Source organism: Pseudochaenichthys georgianus, chromosome 21 (assembly GCF_902827115.2).
Source record: "Pseudochaenichthys georgianus chromosome 21, fPseGeo1.2, whole genome shotgun sequence".
In the NCBI taxonomy this organism is placed as follows: Eukaryota; Metazoa; Chordata; class Actinopteri; order Perciformes; family Channichthyidae; genus Pseudochaenichthys; species Pseudochaenichthys georgianus.
The window spans coordinates 39272609-39292550 of record NC_047523.1 but is presented as its reverse complement, the minus strand read 5'-3'; the positions used below and the strand labels follow the sequence as shown (position 1 = coordinate 39292550).

General features: G+C 42.6%; 1 protein-coding gene across 1 annotated transcript in view; it reads right to left on the bottom strand.

The window, feature by feature from the left end:
* The window catches only part of pikfyve (phosphoinositide kinase, FYVE finger containing), a 61700-nt gene that overhangs the window by 29546 nt on the left and 12212 nt on the right, over positions 1-19942 (bottom strand). Inside the window, 14 exon segments of the mRNA XM_034109415.2 lie at positions 663-1531; positions 2879-3005; positions 4947-5087; positions 6203-6310; positions 6398-6472; positions 7402-7582; positions 8485-8614; positions 8723-8785; positions 10878-11042; positions 16721-16868; positions 17127-17238; positions 17465-17622; positions 18156-18312; positions 18679-18768. Coding sequence (XP_033965306.1) covers positions 663-1531; positions 2879-3005; positions 4947-5087; positions 6203-6310; positions 6398-6472; positions 7402-7582; positions 8485-8614; positions 8723-8785; positions 10878-11042; positions 16721-16868; positions 17127-17238; positions 17465-17622; positions 18156-18312; positions 18679-18768 — 2524 coding nt within the window.

Here is a 19942-nt window from a genome sequence, read left to right as displayed (position 1 = left end):
CATCTACCAGGATAACAACATTGTATAAGTTATTATAATGTATCTTTAGTTGCAGCTTCCATTCAAAACATGTAAACTGAGTACATGGTGTATGCAGGAACCCTGAAGTCAAATATAAGACCTTTTAAGACCTTTTTTAAGACCCTTTCCAGACATTTTAAGACCTCATCGCCACTTCGAGTTCTAACCGGTTACCTTGGCGACACACTTTACCTCACATTGACTATATACAGTATTGATTGTCCTTCCTCCTTATCTTCCAACCATTTGGACGCAAACTTGCATTTCCCCATAACGATGTTGCTTAGCAACCGGCGTAAACGGACCTTCGCGCTATCAAGCAGTGAGCGTGCGACGTCCTGTTCAGATGACGTCAAACCCAACGGGATGCCATCAATAAACTACACAGAATCACACCACACACCTACGCCGTCGCCATGACTACATTCAGGCAGACTGTAGAACACAACCTCTCTGGACCATTCATATACTTATTGGAAACAAGCTACAAAATGTAACACCTTAGAAAATGCCGTTTATTACTTTTTAATAGCCTTAATTTTTGCTAAATTGATTGATCAACTTATAATACTTCTTAAGACCCCGCGGACCCCCTGGAGTAGAAAACAACAAATATAAATAACAACACTAAAGCTCAGTACCTGTTCGGGGAAGTAATCCCTGCTGGGGCAGTGCATGCCTGCAGGCATCAGAAGAAAGGGCTCTTTGAATGTAATGAAGGGGGAAATGCACAGGATGATGTCCTTCAGCTCCTGCTTGAAGACGGCAGAGATGGACTTCAGACGGTCATCTGTAGACGCCACCTGCTCGGCCACAAACATCCCCGTGTCGTCCTGCAGGGGGTCCCGAAACAGCCTGGGCGTAGTGGTGGTCTCCAAACTATCCGTGTCTTCCATATCCTGCGAATCCTCCTTCATTAAGCTCGTCTCGCCCATCGTCTCCCCCTCAGACTGCATGATGAGCGTGTCTGAGCTCATCTCCGGATCTTCGTCAATGAGGAACGGAAGAGAGAAAGGTATGATTGGTAAAACGTGACTGGAAAGTGGCGAGGAGGTCATTGTCTCAGCGTTGCAACCCTCCTCGTCTTTGACAAAGGAAGGAGAGGTCTCTTTCTCCTGGAGAGCGTCTTTATCTCCATTTGTGGATAAAGACTCGGATGGAAACCCGTCCTCTTGTTGTGCAGAATCTTCAGTTTTTAAAGTTTTCTCTTGGCTCTCTTCATTCATATCTGTCTTTCTGCTTTCCCCATCATCCTCTTCCTCCTCCTCTTCCTCTGCAGACGTGCCCTCGAGGAGGCAGGGGAACGAGGTGCTTTGAGCGAGGCTGGGCGGCATGGCGAACTCGTCCATGAGGAAAGAGATCTCCAGCTGGGAGTGGTACGCCACGCAGACCATCAGCATGATGATCTCCTTCACGCGGGCCAACTCGTACTCGGAGGCGCCGCGAAGCTTTATGGAGCAGCCGAGGTGATGAGGACAACCCTCGAAGAACATCAGAGTCTTTGGCTCATCTGTGAGGGCGGGAAAGACATCATGATTTACCGTTAAATCATCAACATATCACAGGTCTCAGATATATCCAGAACCTGTCTCTGATTGGCTGAAACACAAACAGATCATTGCAGCATTACCCATAATCCCCTCTGTTTCAGCCCTGTTTCCAAAGTGCTGATTCTGAGTCTGTTACTTTAGATGAAAATAAGGAGCCCCTCCCCACGCCCCTCTGAGAGACATCTGGTTACAAAGAACACAATGGTGCTCTAGAGGAGATTCAGGTGATACGGTGGGGCAGAGTCCTGCATCGGGTCGGGTACCCGTGGGTACCTGACGGGTGACCCGCAAAAAAAGTGATTTGCGGGTGTTATTTTTTCAAATGCTTTTTTCCGGGTTCGGTTCTGGGTAAAACAAAGATGATGAGGGTCGGGTCGCGGGTGTTGCATAATAAATATATTAAAATAATAATAATTTAGTTTAATGTTTAAATCCTCAGACCTCTACCCCGCATAATCATAACCTCTGCAGCGCATCAATCTGCTGCTGAGCGCGCCACATTCAAAATGGCTGAGGTGAAGGCGGAGCTCGGAGAATACAGCATTTTCAATAACACTTCCTCAAGAGCGAAATCCAACGTCTGGAGGCTTTTGGTTCCTAGATGGAGAAAATAACCAACATCCCACACTTTTTGAGACAAATATGCAACTGCGTGTGTTAATAATTGCACGTTTTCACTGCTCATATATGCGGGTTCGGGTCGGTTTGCGGATCTTGTGCCGACGGGTCGGGTTGCGGAACTAATTGGCAATATGTGCGGGTAACGGGGCGGGTTCGGTATTGCACGTCGCGGATTGCGGGGCGGGAGCGGGTCTTGAAAATCAGACCCGTGCAGGACTCTGAGGTGGGGGGGGGGGGTTACCTTGGTTGCTGATTGGCTAATGGTTACTCAAGCCAAAAAATCGTTATGACATCATAAAGTGGCCAAAATCTGATCAGCTCATTTTCAGACAGGTTTTTATAGAAATGGATCAAAAAGAGAGAGAATCTTTTCTCTCTCTTGGGCTGGGTTTTTATTTGTAAATATATTTTCTTTCAAGTAAAACAAAAGAAAACGTGCTTTCCGATATAAGGTGGTTTTTTTTGTAGGTAAAAACATGAAAAGCTGGTTCGAGGGGTCCCCAGTGAATGTTTGCCTAGGGCCCCCACAGACTCTAGAATCGGCACTGGCTATGACGTTTGTATTTTGTTTTTGTCTTTGTTTGCTTTGTTCAGCCCTTTGAGGCATTTCTTGTGATTTGGGGCTATGATAAATATTGATTTGATTTGACAGCAGTAGTCTTTGAGATTGGGGGAGAGTTTCTTACTGTTGGCGAGGATGAAGGGCTGCATGTAGAACTTGAGGCAGGTTCCCAGGCGAGGTTTGGTGAGCAGCTGGTCCATCGACATCACCAGGTCTCCCTGCGTCATACGGCTCACCCGGTCCAGGACTTGCTGAAATCACAAAGAAGAAAATAAGAAATTATTAACAACGGCAAAGACAACATAGACAGTACAAGTAATATATCACTAAAACTAATGAAAAATGGTTAACCTATGCCTTCTACAAGCCAGGCGCTCAATTGCTTTGCGTTGGAAAAATGTTGGTTGCCCCTCCCTGGGCCACTGGTTAAACAATTTACCCTTGAGTCTGGCTCTTGGGAAACTCACATATAGAGAGGCGAAGTCCCGCCCATCTACTTCCGACCCATGGGACCTTATTTCGGAAAAAGTATGTATTGAAGTCAATGGAGAGAGAAAGATTATCTTTCGATCCCGTTTGAATTGTGCCACTTTTTGTCCTGATCCATTTCTATAAAAACCTGTCTGAAAATGAGCTGATCAGATTTTGGCCACTTTATGATGTCATAACGATTTTTTGGCTTGAGTAACCATTAGCCAATCACCAACCAAGGTAACCCCCCCCCCCCACCTCAGAGTCCTGCACGGGTCTGATTTTCAAGACCCGCTCCCGCCCGCAATCCGCGACGTGCAATACCGAACCCGCCCCGTTACCCGCACATATTGCCAATTAGTTACGCAACCCGACCCGACCCGTTACACAGATGATGTTTGTCAATTTAAAAAATAATTTCCATGTCAAAAAAGTCAGTTTGCTGTAAAACTGTTGAAATATAAGACTATGAAAAATACGCAACTAGAAAGACTACAAATCCCAGAGTCCCGGTCCCGCATGCTGGCTCTTACGGAACCGACTCACTCCCCTTGTGTGTGCACAGCTCTCAACGTGCCCAGACTTGCAGTGATTTCCACCTCTTTTAATACTTTCCGCCTCGTTCTGAAAGAAAGAAGTGAGATGTTCCAACGTGACGGCCGTCTGGGTGTGTGGTGCGAGACGGGAGTTGTAGTTCATTGAGCGGGTTCACACAAAGAAAGTGTTACTTCACAGTTTTACGACACATTTTGATATTTTTGACTTGCAAATTATCTTTTAAATTGACAAACATCATATGTGTAATTCGTGGCACAATCTCTCCCCATTGACTTCAATACATACTTTTTCCGAAATAAGGTCCCATGGAGGAAAGGGAGGGACTTCGCCTCTCTATATAGTAAGGAAGAAAGCTTCTGAATTTTACACTATTTGGGAATTGTTTTTGGAACTTATAAAAAATTGGGGCATTGCAGAAGCTATGGAAGGTTAAAGTCCATCCATCCATCTCCTCACGCTTATCCGTGGCCGGGTCGCGGAGGTAGCAGTTCCAGCCCCAAACGTTCCTTTCCCCTCATCAACCAGCTCTGACTGGGGGGTCCCAAGGCGCTCCCAGGCCAGCGAAGAGATATAATCCCTCCACCTGGTCCTAGGTCTACCCCTCGGTCTTTTCCAAGATGGACGTGCCAGGAACGCGCCCTGGTGGCATCCTTACTAGGTGGCATCCTTACTAGGTGCCCGAACCACCTCAACTGGCTCCTTTCTACGCAAAGGAGGAGCGGCTCAACTCCGAGTCCCTCCCGGATGACTGAACTTCTCACCTTATCCCTAAGGGAGACGCCAGCCACCCTGCGGAGAAAACCCATCTCGGCCGCTTGTATCCACGAAGGTTAAAGTGAAAAGACTAAACTACTGTGAGGAAATGTTGAATATGGTCAATCTATTTGGAGAATCGTAAGCTGTACTATGCTCCGTTTGTGGATGTGCTTTTATTGTATTTTTGTTGACTTTGTTAATTTGCAAATGTAATTATATTCTTGGTCTGTACTTTAAACTGATTTCTTGTAACTGCACACATTTTATTTTATAGCATTATGTTGTAATCTGCCATATGTCTAATGTCGGGGAATGTTCGGTTGTGTTTGTGTAATGGGATCAATGTAAAGAATAAATAAATACATGTTTTAAAAAATATATATATATATCAGTAAAACTACACTGACCGGTTTGACGTTGATGACCAGCGTGATGCCGTGCTCCAGCAGCATGTCCTGAGCTATTCGAGACACCGTCTTCTCCACCAACACCAGCGTGGGCCGGACGTCTACGATGCGCTGCACGTAGTTCTTCAAAAACTCTCGTTCCTGAGGGACAGACAGAGAAAATGCATTCTTAGTTTTGGTAAACTGAGGCAAATGCATCTGCAAATCAAGATACAAATGGTTGTACAAAGTGTAGTAAGTAGGGATGGGTATTTGAAAGCATATTTATATTCGAATATTCGACCCCCAAAAAAAACGGTTAACCGATTAGCCGAATTTACATATCCTATAAACATTAAAAAAAAAAAAAGATGTTTTATAATAATTACATTTTCAAATAAATATAGAAACCAAACCAAGTTTTCTTTGATATTTTTCTTAAATGGAACCTATCATGCAAAATGTTTTGATGTCTTTTATACATGTGAAAATAAAACCCTCTCTCTTTTCCTCCGTACCCAAATCTCTAAAAACGGGGAACAACGGAGCTGATCCGGATTTGCGTCCGATATGACGTCATATCTGAAATGTGGACCCACGGGCCAATCAGAAACGTTGCTATCAGAAACAATGCCCGACTGTTTTGGACGTAATATGGTCGGTGTTTACATTAGCATCGCTAACACTCAGAGCTAACCTGTGCTGGAGAGCATGTGTGTGAAGAAGCAGGAAGTAGAAAGGAACTCACCTTGTGGTGTAACCGGCAAGAGAGAAAGCCTTTGAGCTCCAGACTGTTTCAGATCCTTGATAATCCATGATATGGCGTTTCATCACGGCAGCATTTAGTTTAGACGGTAGCTGCCGGGTCCTGCATGAGCTCAGACCCCTCCTTTTTTATTTTATTTAAAGCTTTATACCCCGAATCAGCACTTTTGAAACAGGAAGTGAAATAGAGGGATACGAGGCATGGCTAGAATGGGTGATCTGTTTGGTATTTTGAGCAAAACACTACATCGACATGTTTTTAATATATTTGTATATATCTGAGACCTATGCTATTGCCTAAAGATAGCATGATAGGTGATATTTAAAATGGCACTGTCATATACATTTAATTAATCCATTTGATAATATTTAATCAACTTAGGCACCCCTCCCATAACAAAAAAAATCCAATAAAAAGATTCACAACTCATATTGGAATACCTGAATCATTTTGAATATTCGAATATTTGACTAATCATTCCCATCCCTAGTATTCAGAGGGACGAACTGACCTGCAGCACGATGGGGTCGATGCAGGAGAACTTGGACTCCTCTCTGTACAGATACTCGATGGAGCACTTCAGCAGCAGGATTTTAGGGTTCTTGATGTAGGGGTTCATCTGAGGTCACACAGGAATCAGGTTATTTTCTGGACACGATTACTGGTTTAAAAGAGGCAAAGAAGGTGTACTTGGACTTGACCTTACCTTCTTGTGGGCGATGTTCTTGGTGCACACAAAGCCATTTACCACCGTCGAATCAAACTTCTTGCCTCCTGAAATCTGAAGAGAAAAATGGAGATTCAGGATCTCAGCCATTGTTGGGAAAATAGTGAACGTCCTCTTCCAACATGAGAGTAACATGATAACAAAGGTATCCCAACTGTAGCTGTGAACAGGATGTGTGATGACCTGGAAGAGCATCAGGACTGCTTGAGGCAGATGATAGCTATGTGATGAACATGATGATTCAGCCTCTATGGAGAGAGACATCAAGCATGCTCATTTCTGACGTGGAGCTAATCTGAAGTAAACATTGAATACTGCTTTCTATTCCTCCATCTTGTGACTGGGACTCCTCTCTTGGATATCAGCATGTGAAGGACACTGTTCGGGAAGTAGTAGTACGAGGAACTATAATTGTTTGTGAAAGTCAGAATAAATTAGAATTTTGAGAAAAAGTTAGAATTTTGAGATTTTGAGAAAAAGTTAGAATTTTGAGATTTTTAGAAAAAGTTAGAATTTTAAGAGAAAGTCAGAATTTTGAGAAAAAACGTATAATTATTATTATTAACATTTTTAAGTATTCAGAAAAAGTCCGATTTCTTTGAAAAAGTTAGATATTTTTGAAAAAGTCAGATTATTTTGATTTTGTTGTTGAAAAAGTCAGAAATTTCAGACAAAGACAGAATTTTTGGAAAAAACTCAGTATTTTCTACATGACAGGATGTATGATTACCTAATAACCGGTATTCCTCCATCTTGTGACTGTGTAACTCCCTCTCTTGGATATCAGCATGTGAAGGAACTAGTTGATGCTCTGTATGTGATGACTACTTCCATTATTGAGAGGATCAGAAATACTGGATCCTGAGATTGAAGCTCAAGACGGTGACTAGTGATATTTTTTCTAACAGCCATGTTTATGTTTGCAGGGCACATTCATTGAGTATGTTTAATCCCTAAAGAGTGACTTATGAAAGCAGCCTGACCTTCTTGATGTGGACGAGCTGGCGGATGTCCATGTCGTCGTCACAGTTGCGGACGTCGGGTCTCACCGTCTGCACCACCTGCCGCACAACGGGCACGATGATGTCCCGCCAGGATAGAGACAGAGACTCGCTGTAGAGAAGCTGCTGCAGCAGAGCCATCATGTGGCTGTGGTTGGCCGAGCTGCACAAAGAGAGGTGTCAAAGTCAAAAGTCAACTTTATTGTCAATCTTTCAATTTGTGTGTACAGACAGAGATTGAAATGCCGTTTCCCACAATCCAGAATACAAAAATACAACTATAAAAATATATATAAAAATATGTTTATCCTATATACACAAGGTGGATGATTAGATGAGAGGATAATATTAAATCACTCGTTTTAAAGACTGTTACGCCCATGCAAACATTTCAAATTCAAATGTTGGATGTATTCCTTTTGAACATTTACTGTTTGTTATTATCTCTGTGCAGACGACATGTTATCCAAAGATATAATTATTACTATAATTACCAGTTTTCTGGTCATTTAATAAATGTATAGTCCATATGCATTAACTAAATGGTTATACCTATTTTTGTTAACTTGTGTTTAAATGAAATACCTGACAAATAAAAATTGAGATTTTTTTCTCTCCTTTATTAAAAAACGTTTCAAGTTAAATTATAAAGAAAAAAAAATTAATACATTAATACATGTTTGTTTGCATTGAACAAAGTTCCCTAAAAGTATTTCACATCAGATTTTCGGAGAAAGAGACAGCAAGTGCTTTCAAGCAACCTAAATGGGTATCAAATAAATCAAAATAAGATTTTCACAATAAGCTTCGACTGAACGAGGATCATTTATCATATTTAATATCGGTTGGGTCCTACTTTTGTAACTTGAAATTGATTATTTTTGTGCAAAAGATTGTTGATACAATTTCCCAGAGGCCAAGATGACTTCTCCAAATGCCTTGTTTTGTCTGATGGCTTTTTCTTACTACTATACTTACTATAGTTTGGTTTGAAATAAGATAACATTGAACAAATCCACTGTATAAAACACTCAGGTCACAGACAGCGTGTTTCTCTCCACTCACAGCAGCCTCTCCATGGCCTTCTTCTCTCCGTTCTCCTCCCTCAGCTGGTCCAGAGAGCTGTGGTGCCAGCCCAGAGGCGTGAACAGGATCTCTTTGGCCTTCTCCTCCACCCGGCGGTTAAACAGAGACTCTATAAGGTCAGAGAGATAAGGTCAGAGAGAGAAGGAGGTCTGTGTCAATAGCTGGGAAACGTAATATATTATCTGATCAAATCAATAAGGAAGTGCAGAGTTCCTACCCTTGATAAAGGCATCACTTATGACGATATTCTGTCCTCCGTCCTCAGACAAGAGATACTCAGCTGAAAGAAGAGAGGGCTTGTTAGATACAGGATGTATAAGTTATATCTGTAAGTGTTCAGTTGTTTTACAAGTGTTAATGATCTCTGTATGTAGTTGGGATCTTTAAAAACTAAATGGAGTCAAGAATTTGTAACAATAAAAGTGCAGTTTATTTGAGGTTCCCACACAGTTTTGTTAGAATTACATTTCTGCCTTAATGAAGCTCAGGGCAAGTTCAACCAGGAAGACCTTTCCTCATTAATTTACTATTTCCATGTACTACTCTCTTTCCTCTCAATAAGTGATCGGGGGCGTCACTCCCCAGCTTAACCAATCACTTCGCTCTATTCTCACAAGCCTATCATAGCGCTCTGCTAACCCTTTTTAAATCTGCTCTCCCCTCTGACAGCTGTCATTTCAGGTGACTCAACGCAACCCTCCTCCACCCACTTTCACCTCGTGTCCCTCTGAATCCAGGGTCAAGCTAAGCCACTCCCCTTCAGACCGACCCCAACTATCCATTCACCACCACCAGGGTCAAGCTAAGCCACTCCCCTTCAGACTGAACCCAGCTATCCATTCACCACCACCAGGATCAAGCTAAGCCCCTCCCCTTCAGACCGACCCCAACCATCCATTCACCACCACCAGGGTCAAGCTAAGCCACTCCCCTTCAGACCGACCCCAACCATCCATTCACCACCACCAGGGTCAAGCTAAGCCCCTCCCCTTCAGACCGACCCCAACCATCCATTCACCACCACCAGGGTCAAGCTAAGCCCCTCCCCTTCAGACCGACCCCAACCATCCATTCACCACCACCAGGGTCAAGCTAAGCCCCTTCCCTTCAGACTGAACCCAACTATCCATTCACCACCACCAGGGTCAAGCTAAGCCCCTCCCCTTCAGACCGAGCCCAACCATCCATTCACCACCACCAGGGTCAAGCTAAGCCCCTTCCCTTCAGACTGAACCCAACCATCCATTCACCACCACCAGGGTCAAGCTAAGCCCCTCCCCTTCAGACCGACCCCAACCATCCATTCACCACCACCAGGGTCAAGCTAAGCCCCTCCCCTTCAGACCGAACCCAACTATCCATTCACCACCACCAGGGTCAAGCTAAGCCCCTCCCCTTCAGACCGAACCCAACTATCCATTCACCACCACCAGGGTCAAGCTAAGCCCCTCCCCTTCAGACCGACCCCAACCATCCATTCACCACCACCAGGGTCAAGCTAAGCCCCTCCCCTTCAGACCGAACCCAACTATCCATTCACCACCACCAGGGTCAAGCTAAGCCCCTCCCCTTCAGACCGAACCCAACTATCCATTCACCACCACCAGGGTCAAGCTAAGCCCCTCCCCTTCAGACCGAACCCAACTATCCATTCACCACCACCAGTGTCTAGACCCCGGGGGGTTTAATCGGATCGGTTCTCCCCTCCTGAATGATACTCCCGCACAACGGGACCTAATCGCCAAAACTCCATGACATTCATTTGTGTATTCCTGGCAATAAATATGTATTCTTACATCAAAACCGTCCTGATTGAAATGCAGCTGTAGGCTGGTAAGAAGTCTTTAGAATCAGGTTTATTACCAGGTACGAGGAATTTGACTTGATGTCATGGTGCATAAAAACAAGAATTAAAAACACAGGTAGAGAACTAGAAAAATATCAAGAATAAATAAAAATATAGTAAAATATAACATATAATATATATATTGGAAAATGCCGTTTAATACTTTTTAATACCCCGCGGACACCCTGATATAACAATATTTACATTGCAATGAAATGGAATAAGAAGGAATAAAATATGGAATAAAAATCAGCAGTAATAACAAATATTGTTGTACATTACATGTCAAAAGGAGCTAAATATAAAATAATCTAAAACGATCAAAATGCTGGACGTAGAATTGAAAGTGAAAATAGACCACTCTTCTTTCGGTGGTAAACAGCATGGTGAAGTGAAAGTGAAGTGTATAGGGAACCAATCCAAATGCAGCTGGTGTCTTCATTCTACAGCTATTACATTGTGCAAAAAATATTTAACTAAATATGATGATAAGGTAAATAAAAATGGTACATCATGTGTTGTTTACCTTTCTGCTCAGAGGCAGGAGGCACATGAGGATATTTGGCCTGCTTCTTGATGTGGAAGTTGACGTTGTTCTGCTCCATGTTGAGGTTGATGGAGGACGCTGAGTCACTGTCCACCGCCGACTGGGAACTGCTGACTGATGTTCTCTTACTGGGGCTCGCTGAGTCTGTGAGCAGAGAGGAAGCTCAGTGATCCACAGAAACCCAAAGTGAAGGAGGAAGTGATCATTTATAGAATTCAAAAGTACTAACAGACTTTTTTGTTGTTGTTGTAAATTGTCTTTTTTATTATCATTTTTGTATGCATGCTTATTGTGAGGGAAATATTTTGTTTAAGTGTTTGTACCAAAAAGCATTTTGTGTTTCACATAGGTCTGCCATAACTTAGAGCAGGGGTTTAAAGGTTTAAAGGTTAAAGGGTTAAAGGTTCCGCTTTCCTGTTGGGGGACTGTGACTAACTGCCAGAGGACTTTAACAGACTGTCTTTGTCTCTGAATCCAGGTTCTTGTGATTATCGATCAGAAGACGCGCGAAATAGAGGCCCCTCCTTGATTATCTGTGTAGATTTGCGCTGTGTTTCTGTGTAATCTTCAGTGTTGGCTGGGGAATCACATGATGAAGTCGTGTGAGAACCCTGCCAATGCTCCCGGCCGTGGCTCTCAATAAACTCAGGTGTTTGATATAAAGCGGACTCCAGCCTCCATTCCTTCCATCTACATTGCTGAAAAGAAAATCTCTCTCACAGATTGGCGTCACGAACAGGCACCTTCAGATCTTTCAAACATTGGTGAGTACATTTCTATTTTGAGATTGACTCGCCAGCGTTTGAGATCAACGGTGTATTAAAATTACCTGAGAGAACTGAGCTGGTGCATTTTTTTTGGGTTTCTCTACTCATTTACATCTGGAGGCTAATCTATAACCTCAGGAATCGGTGTCAAGGGGATATTGTCCTGGCCGATTTCCCCGTGTTTGTTGCTGGGACAGGTGTCTACGAGCAAACGCGGCTTATGTGAAAACTATGAGAATATTTGGGGCTAATGATAACCTAGGAATATCGAATTTCATCGATCTCCTCTGTGTGTGCTTCTTGGAATTAACTCACCAGGCAATTACACACAACAAATATTCAGAGAAACTTTTGAGAGATGCACCAGCAAAGTGGATTTTCTGAATTAGAGCAATGTCGCAAGATTTGTATTTAAACAAATCGCCGAATTTAGGAGCTTTCAGAGGATAAATAGCATTTCTGCTGAGGTGCCGATTCTCCGCCCCCTGGGGAGAGCTGCATGCAGAAAAAAGGAGCATACAGCATTATCCGCAATTATTTACGCTTTTGAACTAAAGAAAGTGCCCAATGTGTGGTTTGAGAATGTTGTATGAATTGCTGAATTTGGCTGTGTTTGCAGATACACGAGAATTATGAGGATAGAGGGCTCATAATTAGTGGCCCCTCTGAAAGTCTCCCTAATTCGGATTAAAATAGGCTGGAAGAGTTTTTGTCAGGCTGAGTTGTTGAGAGTTTTTATGTTTGTTTGTCTAATTGCAGTGTTTGTTTTATTGTACTAACCGTTAAACATGGGTAATACTGTCTCCGCAAACGGGTCCGTTGGTAAGCGGGACAATATTTCACGCACCAAGACACTTACAAAGAATCCTATTACAGACAGCCACTACACGCACATGTTTTCCCCTAATATGCCGTCAGGAATTGTCGGAAGAAGCTTGGATTGGACTAAAGTTATGCCGTTCACATCGTTACTTTGTGAGCACTCGCAACAGAATAGTCAAAAAGGACAGATTCTGTTTGATTGGCCGTTAACGGGCACTTTTGACATGATGGTACTGTGGCAAGCGTTCAAATTAATTGAACAGGAGGCAAATTGCTCCTGGGATGCAACGTACATGAAGGACTGCGTTAAAGCTTGGATGACTATTGCAGAAAAAAGAGGTTACGATGAGCGGAAAAATGAAAAGTCAGTTGGCACCGAGCGAGGCTCCATTGAACTCAAAGCTTTGATTGATTGAGTTTCTAAATGCGCAGCTGGTTGTCATTTGCTTAGCCTAGAGGCTGCTTTTGATGTTAAATCAGAAAACATGTCCAGAATTAAAGAAAGACACGGAAAAGACGTCACAGCCATTGCGAAATCAGTCATGTACGATTGGCTGAAAAGACAAGGCAAATCTCCCAGCACAGCTCAATTAATTTCCATTTTAACGGACACGGGGCTGCTGGAGGGGAAGCAGGCTGTGTCTCTCTGCACACAAATGATTCCCGCGATAGGACTCTCAAATTCCGGGGCAAGAAACTCCGAGGACGATTTATTAATGTCAGCTGCAGCTATCATGAATAAAAATCGTTTGACATATCAGGAAGGACAGTATAGAGAAAGGGAGCAGCAGGAACACAGTGCAGCGGACAGTGAAGAGGAAACGCCAGAGAGCAGCCCATTACACACGCCGGCCTCTGGCTCCGCAACGAAAATGTTCCATCCACTCCAAGTAAACACTCAGGAGGTGAGGTAGATTCTTCAAAAAAGGCCTTAATCGCTCCTTTTAAACAAACTAAAACTAATTCTGCAGTAAACTTAATGTTAGACTACGCCCATGAACGTAATATTAGCAACTGTTGGCTATGCCAAAATATGCCAGAATCCATGCATTCTCCCATGTTTAGCCCAATCCCGTTTGCAAGAGCAGACTATAAATTAATCAACTGGAACGAAATTTACTCTAGGATTAGCGATGAGGCTGAGGACTGCTATACTCCGTCATACCCAACAGACTCTGATAAACCGTTACAGTACAAGGGTCTAGTCTCTCTCATTGTTGATACAGTAAATACAATTACCTGCCTGACGGTTTCACACGAATAGATATTTTGACTTTTCTTTCCTCAGGTTGTTGACATAAAATGCCTAACTTTTCCTTTTCAGATGTTAAACAAATGTATTTGAATAAAATGTATGTAGTAAAGTGCCTTACTCTTGAATAAGTGTATTGAAGTAAACGTAAAGTAATGCTAAAAATGGAGGACACTGTAGCTTTACAGATTACAGATTGATCGATTCATCACTGTGAATTTATACCTTAACTGTGAATTTTTAACTGAATCCCTATTGATTCTGATTTTATACCTCAATTGGATTTCTTATAATCCTACATTCTAATTGTGTTTTAATTATGAATTGCCTTGAAGTAAATCTTTAAAGATGTAAGCTGAATTTGAATTTGTGTTTGATGAATGAGATTAACTGAGGGATAAATGATAAAAGATCTTGTTTTTGAAACATATATTTTACTATTATACTTTTGTATTGCATGTGTTATTATTGTGCTTTTTGACAAAAGAAATCAAACACTGAAGAAAGATGATTTTTCTATTATGGTTGTCTGTATCAACCATTATGATTGACTGTTTCAATCTTATTCTGCTTTTGATGTGATTAATGTAATGAGGAATCCACCCAACTCTGAGGACGTTTTATTTGATTCAAGTAGTGACTGAAATATTCTTAGACTAATGTTAATTGGTTATCAATGAATTGATAAAAGCGTGGATCTGTGAGGGAAATATTTTGTTTAAGTGTTTGTACCAAAAAGCATTTTGTGTTTCACATAGGTCTGCCATAACTTAGAGCAGGGGTTTAAAGGTTATAGGTTAAAGGGTTAAAGGTTCCGCTTTCCTGTTGGGGGACTGTGACTAACTGCCAGAGGACTTTAACAGACTGTCTTTGTCTCTGAATCCAGGTTCTTGTGATTATCGATCAGAAGACGCGCGAAATAGAGGCCCCTCCTTGATTATCTGTGTAGATTTGCGCTGTGTTTCTGTGTAATCTTCAGTGTTGGCTGGGGAATCACATGATGAAGTCGTGTGAGAACCCTGCCCATGCTCCCGGCCGTGGCTCTCAATAAACTCAGGTGTTTGATATAAAGCGGACTCCAGCCTCCATTCCTTCCATCTACATTGCTGAAAAGAAAATCTCTCTCACACTTATCAGGTAACATTAAGCTGTCTTTTAGGAGTGGGCAATAGGATCGATACTTTTATACTTTTTTCCCCCCTCTCCTCTACTCGGCAATTTCATCAAAAACTATGTGCAGAGTGAAGACAAACACAAGTATGCGCTCTTTTCTTCTCTCTCCACGGCACGCGCGCAGAAATTTAATTCTAACAAAACTGTGTGGGAACTTCAAATAAACTGCACTTTTCTTGTTGTCTTGTTACAAATTCTTGACTCCATTTAGTTTTGAAAGATCCCAATTACATGTTGATGAAGAAGAGACATGAAGAAGAGGGGACACATGTTAATGTAGAAGAGACATGAAGAAGAGGGGACACATGTTAATGTAGAAGAGATATGAAGAAGAGGGGACACATGTTGATGAAGAAGAGGGGACACATGTTGATGTAGAAGAGACATGAAGAAGAGGGGACACATGTCGATGTAGAAGAGACATGAAGAAGAGGGGACACATGTTGATGTAGAAGAGACATGAAGAAGAGGGGACACATGTTGATGTAGAGGAGACATGAAGAAGAGGGGACACATGTTAATGTAGAAGAGACATGAAGAAGAGGGGACACATGTTGATGTAGAAGAGACATGAAGAAGAGGGGACACATGTTGATGTAGAAGAGACATGAAGAAGAGGGGGACACGTGTTGATGTAGAAGAGACATGAAGAAGAGGGGACACATGTTGATGTAGAAGAGACATGAAGAAGAGGGGACACATGTTGATGTAGAAGAGACATGAAGAAGAGAGGACACATGTTGATGTAGAAGAGACATGAAGAAGAGGGGACACATGTTGATGTAGAGGAGACATGAAGAAGAGGGGACACATGTTGATGTAGAAGAGACATGGAGAAGAGGGGACACATGTTGATGTAGAAGAGACATGAAGAAGAGGGGACACATGTTGATGTAGAAGAGACATGAAGAAGAGGGGACACATGTTGATGTAGAGGAGACATGAAGAAGAGGGGACACATGTTGATGTAGAAGAGACATGAAGAAGAGGGGACACATGTTGATGTAGAAGAGACATGAAGAAGAGGGGACACATGTTGATGTAGAGGAGACATGAAGAAGAGGGGACACATGTTGATGTAGAAGAGACATGAAGAAGAGGGGGACACATGTTGATGTAGAAGAGACATGAAGAAGAGGGGACACATGTTGATGTAGAAGAGACATGAAGAAGAGGGGACACGTGTTGATGTAGAAGAGACATGAAGAAGAGGGGACACATGTTGATGTAGAAGAGACATGAAGAAGAGGGGACACATGTTGATGTAGAAGAGACATGAAGAAGAGAGGACACATGTTGATGTAGAAGAGACATGAAGAAGAGGGGACACATGTTGATGTAGAGGAGACATGAAGAAGAGGGGACACATGTTGATGTAGAAGAGACATGGAGAAGAGGGGACACATGTTGATGTAGAAGAGACATGAAGAAGAGGGGACACATGTTGATGTAGAAGAGACATGAAGAAGAGGGGACACATGTTGATGTAGAGGAGACATGAAGAAGAGGGGACACATGTTGATGTAGAAGAGACATGAAGAAGAGGGGACACATGTTGATGTAGAAGAGACATGAAGAAGAGGGGACACATGTTGATGTAGAGGAGACATGAAGAAGAGGGGACACATGTTGATGTAGAAGAGACATGAAGAAGAGGGGACACATGTTGATGTAGAGGAGACATGAAGAAGAGGGGACACATGTTGATGTAGAAGAGACATGAAGAAGAGGGGACACATGTTGATGTAGAAGAGACATGAAGAAGAGGATTCAGCATAATAGGTGACCTTTAAACATGTGATACATACTGGGCATGGTGTCCTCGGCCTCGTCTGCCAGCTGCTCTGTGTCGCTGTCATCGAACTTGATGTCTTTGAACCAGGACGGCTCTGAATGTCCCTCCACAGAGTTCACGCTGTCGCTGTCTGGAGACGGAGTTTCTGAGAAGTCTGTGCTCTGGAGGACAAACAAAGAGATGCGTCGATGTTCATGTCTGTCTGTAAGACATTGCTTTTGTCGGGACCCCCTTGAAAACGAGATGGCGCATCTCAAGGGGTTTGTCCGAATAAATAAATGTCTATATGCCAGGTGAAGATAGTAGTCATATTTAGTCTTGGATTATCACAGGACGCCGTTCAATCAAACAATATAAACATGTGAGTTGCAGTTTGTTGAAGCAAGCTTTTTCTGCATCACATCAAATGACTGATTTACCTGCAGGGGGCGGTAGAGAGCGTACTCGTCCCTGAACAGCTGGTCGTTTTGTGTGACGCAGTCCAGCCAGCGGCCGTCCACTAACGCCTGACCTATGGCGATGGCCTGCGCCCTGAAACACAGAAACATTAACATTACTGTATGTTTTCTACCGATTGGATGAAAAATATAGCTTTATAAAAGGAATATACAAAGAATAAAAAGGGCTAATTGGTCCAGATGTTATCCTCTATGATCCATGATTGTTTAGGTACAAATTATTTCAATCTTTTGATCTTAAGCTTGACAAATCATGAACCCGACACAGTAACGTAAAAGTTCCTCCAGCGAGATGCTACCTGGTGGAGATGGTGCCGTTCCTCAGCAGCCAGTTGACGAGCTCTTTTCCCACAATGCAGTTGGGGTAGGTCCGCAGCCAGTATCTGTGGTCCTGGAACTCCATCCCTGTGTTGTTGTGGCAGATCTTCTTCCACAAGTCTTTCAGCTGCGACGAGTCCTGCAGAACAAGAAGTATGTCAAAATCACAGGGTTGGTACAGTGTAAAGAAAGACATGTAAGACTTACAAATAAACTATCCATACATTCGTGACATAAGTTTGAGTGTATTCGGTAAATGATTGTCAAAAAAGTAGATGTTACCAATTATTTAGAGATTTTGAAGTGCAACTTTGGACAAAACATAATAACCCACTTCCCCCGTCTTAAGAATTTAAAGAATTCAAAAGATTAATTGAAGACATTTTAATACCAATTAACGCCCTAATTCAATGCGAGGGACATTACATGACATGCTGTCTTGTCTCAACACTAGCCAGCAAGTTCAGCATACTTCAATTTAGCAAGTTAACAAGCATAGTATTTGAGTCCAGAGAGGAGAATTAAGGGGAGATTCACAGGCTTCGGACCCAGCAGCGCCTCTGGGATAAGAAGCAGAGACAGAGCAAAGGGCCAGAGAAAGGCCCCGTAACTAAATTATTAAATGATAAATGAATTAATGATACAAGGAGTTGAACATGTGAGACTAAGCACCAGCAGGATCTTCCTCTCCTCCTCGTTGTGGTCCAGCTTGGAGCCGCTCTTGGTGCCGGACAGGGCCCTGCTGGAGGGGGGGCTGACGGAGCTGTCGTAGGCCTGAACGGCGGAGGAACCGGAGCGGTCCAGAGACAGGTTGGTCACACTGGCCGACCTGAGGAGGACATGAACAGGGATCTTTCACAATACCTGTACTCAAATCAAGCTAGCCATAATGTATGTGTCTTTGTTTTTATTTTATCTGCACTCGTTTAATGTAACATGCAGTTCTGCCATTGAACACAAGATTGAGCATTCACTTGTGAGTGTATATATGTAATGACTATCAGATTCAGGTGTGTGAGACGGTAGCAAACCGTGCCTGGAGAAGCCGTGTCGAGATGAGCTGTGTGAAACCTGTTTGTATTCAGCGTGACTGGCATGCGTATTGAACACAACACAAATGGATCGATACTAGATTGAAAGATACGACTCGTATGGACATTGTTTTATCGTCTGTTTTTCACAAGGAAAGAGTTACCTCTTCCTCGCAGGCGATTTTCCGACGTCTTCCTGAAGCGTTGCGAGTCTGGAAGTCAGGCCGCTGCTCTGCTGCTCCTGGTGAATCATACTGAGGACACACACACACACACACACACACACACACACACACACACACACACACACACACACACACACACACACACACACACACACACACACACACACACACACACACACACACACACACACACACACACACACACACACACACACACACACACACACACACACACACACACACACACACACACACACACACACACACACACACACGTTTGTTAGGAAGTGTACATTTTGATCTGTGATGTTGAGCATGCAGATGTTTTTAAAGAGCGAGAAAGCTTCTACTTACAGACAGCTAAAGCTCAGACAGATGTGAAAAATAAATAAAACAAACAAGCGAGACTCACTTCTTTCTCATCCCAATAGGAGTTTTTCTATGCCAGGAGGAAGAGAGAGGAAACAGATTTTGTTTGAGGCAGGTTGACAGAGGAAATAAGCAGGAAGCACAACAATATGAAAACACTGCAAGGCGTTGTGTGCATGACATCTTCAAAAAATGCAATCTATTAGTTAGACCGTGACTTAAAGAGGAAGATTGTATCAGACCTTATGCCCAAACAGTCATGCTTTATTAAAGATTTATAAAATACCGTTTTCCCACACTGCACGAGTGCTTTCTTTACATCTTACTTTAACCCTCTGGTATCATTCAAATGCACTAATTAGTCATTCGGGACAAAAATGTCCACTGCCAAACATTTTGATAAAAACATTATATTAAAATATTTTTTCACCACTTTTTTGGGTTTAATCTTTAAAGAAACTTCAGCCCTAATTTAAAATACCAAATATTTAAGCATTTTGAGGATTTTAACCCTTTAAATGCTATGAAATCGCTGTTGTTTTAATGAGAAAAACTGAGAAAATTAGTTTCCATATAATATATATCTGGGGATTTTTTCATCACAGTCTTGGATATGTCAAAGATTAGCAACAACATTGATTCAACATCTTACTCTGCTACTTAACAGCCATTAACTCCTCCTAGTCATGGCTAACAGAAGCATATCAAACATGCCATGATAGGATTCTGTTTGATGAGTCTTGACCATGCACAGGGTTCAGTTACACACAAAGCACACACACATGTTTTAAACAGGAATCCCGGCAGGAGAAGAGCAGGATGAGAAACTAGGGCGGTGTGTTTCGATCATGAGCAGAATTATTATTTGACATTA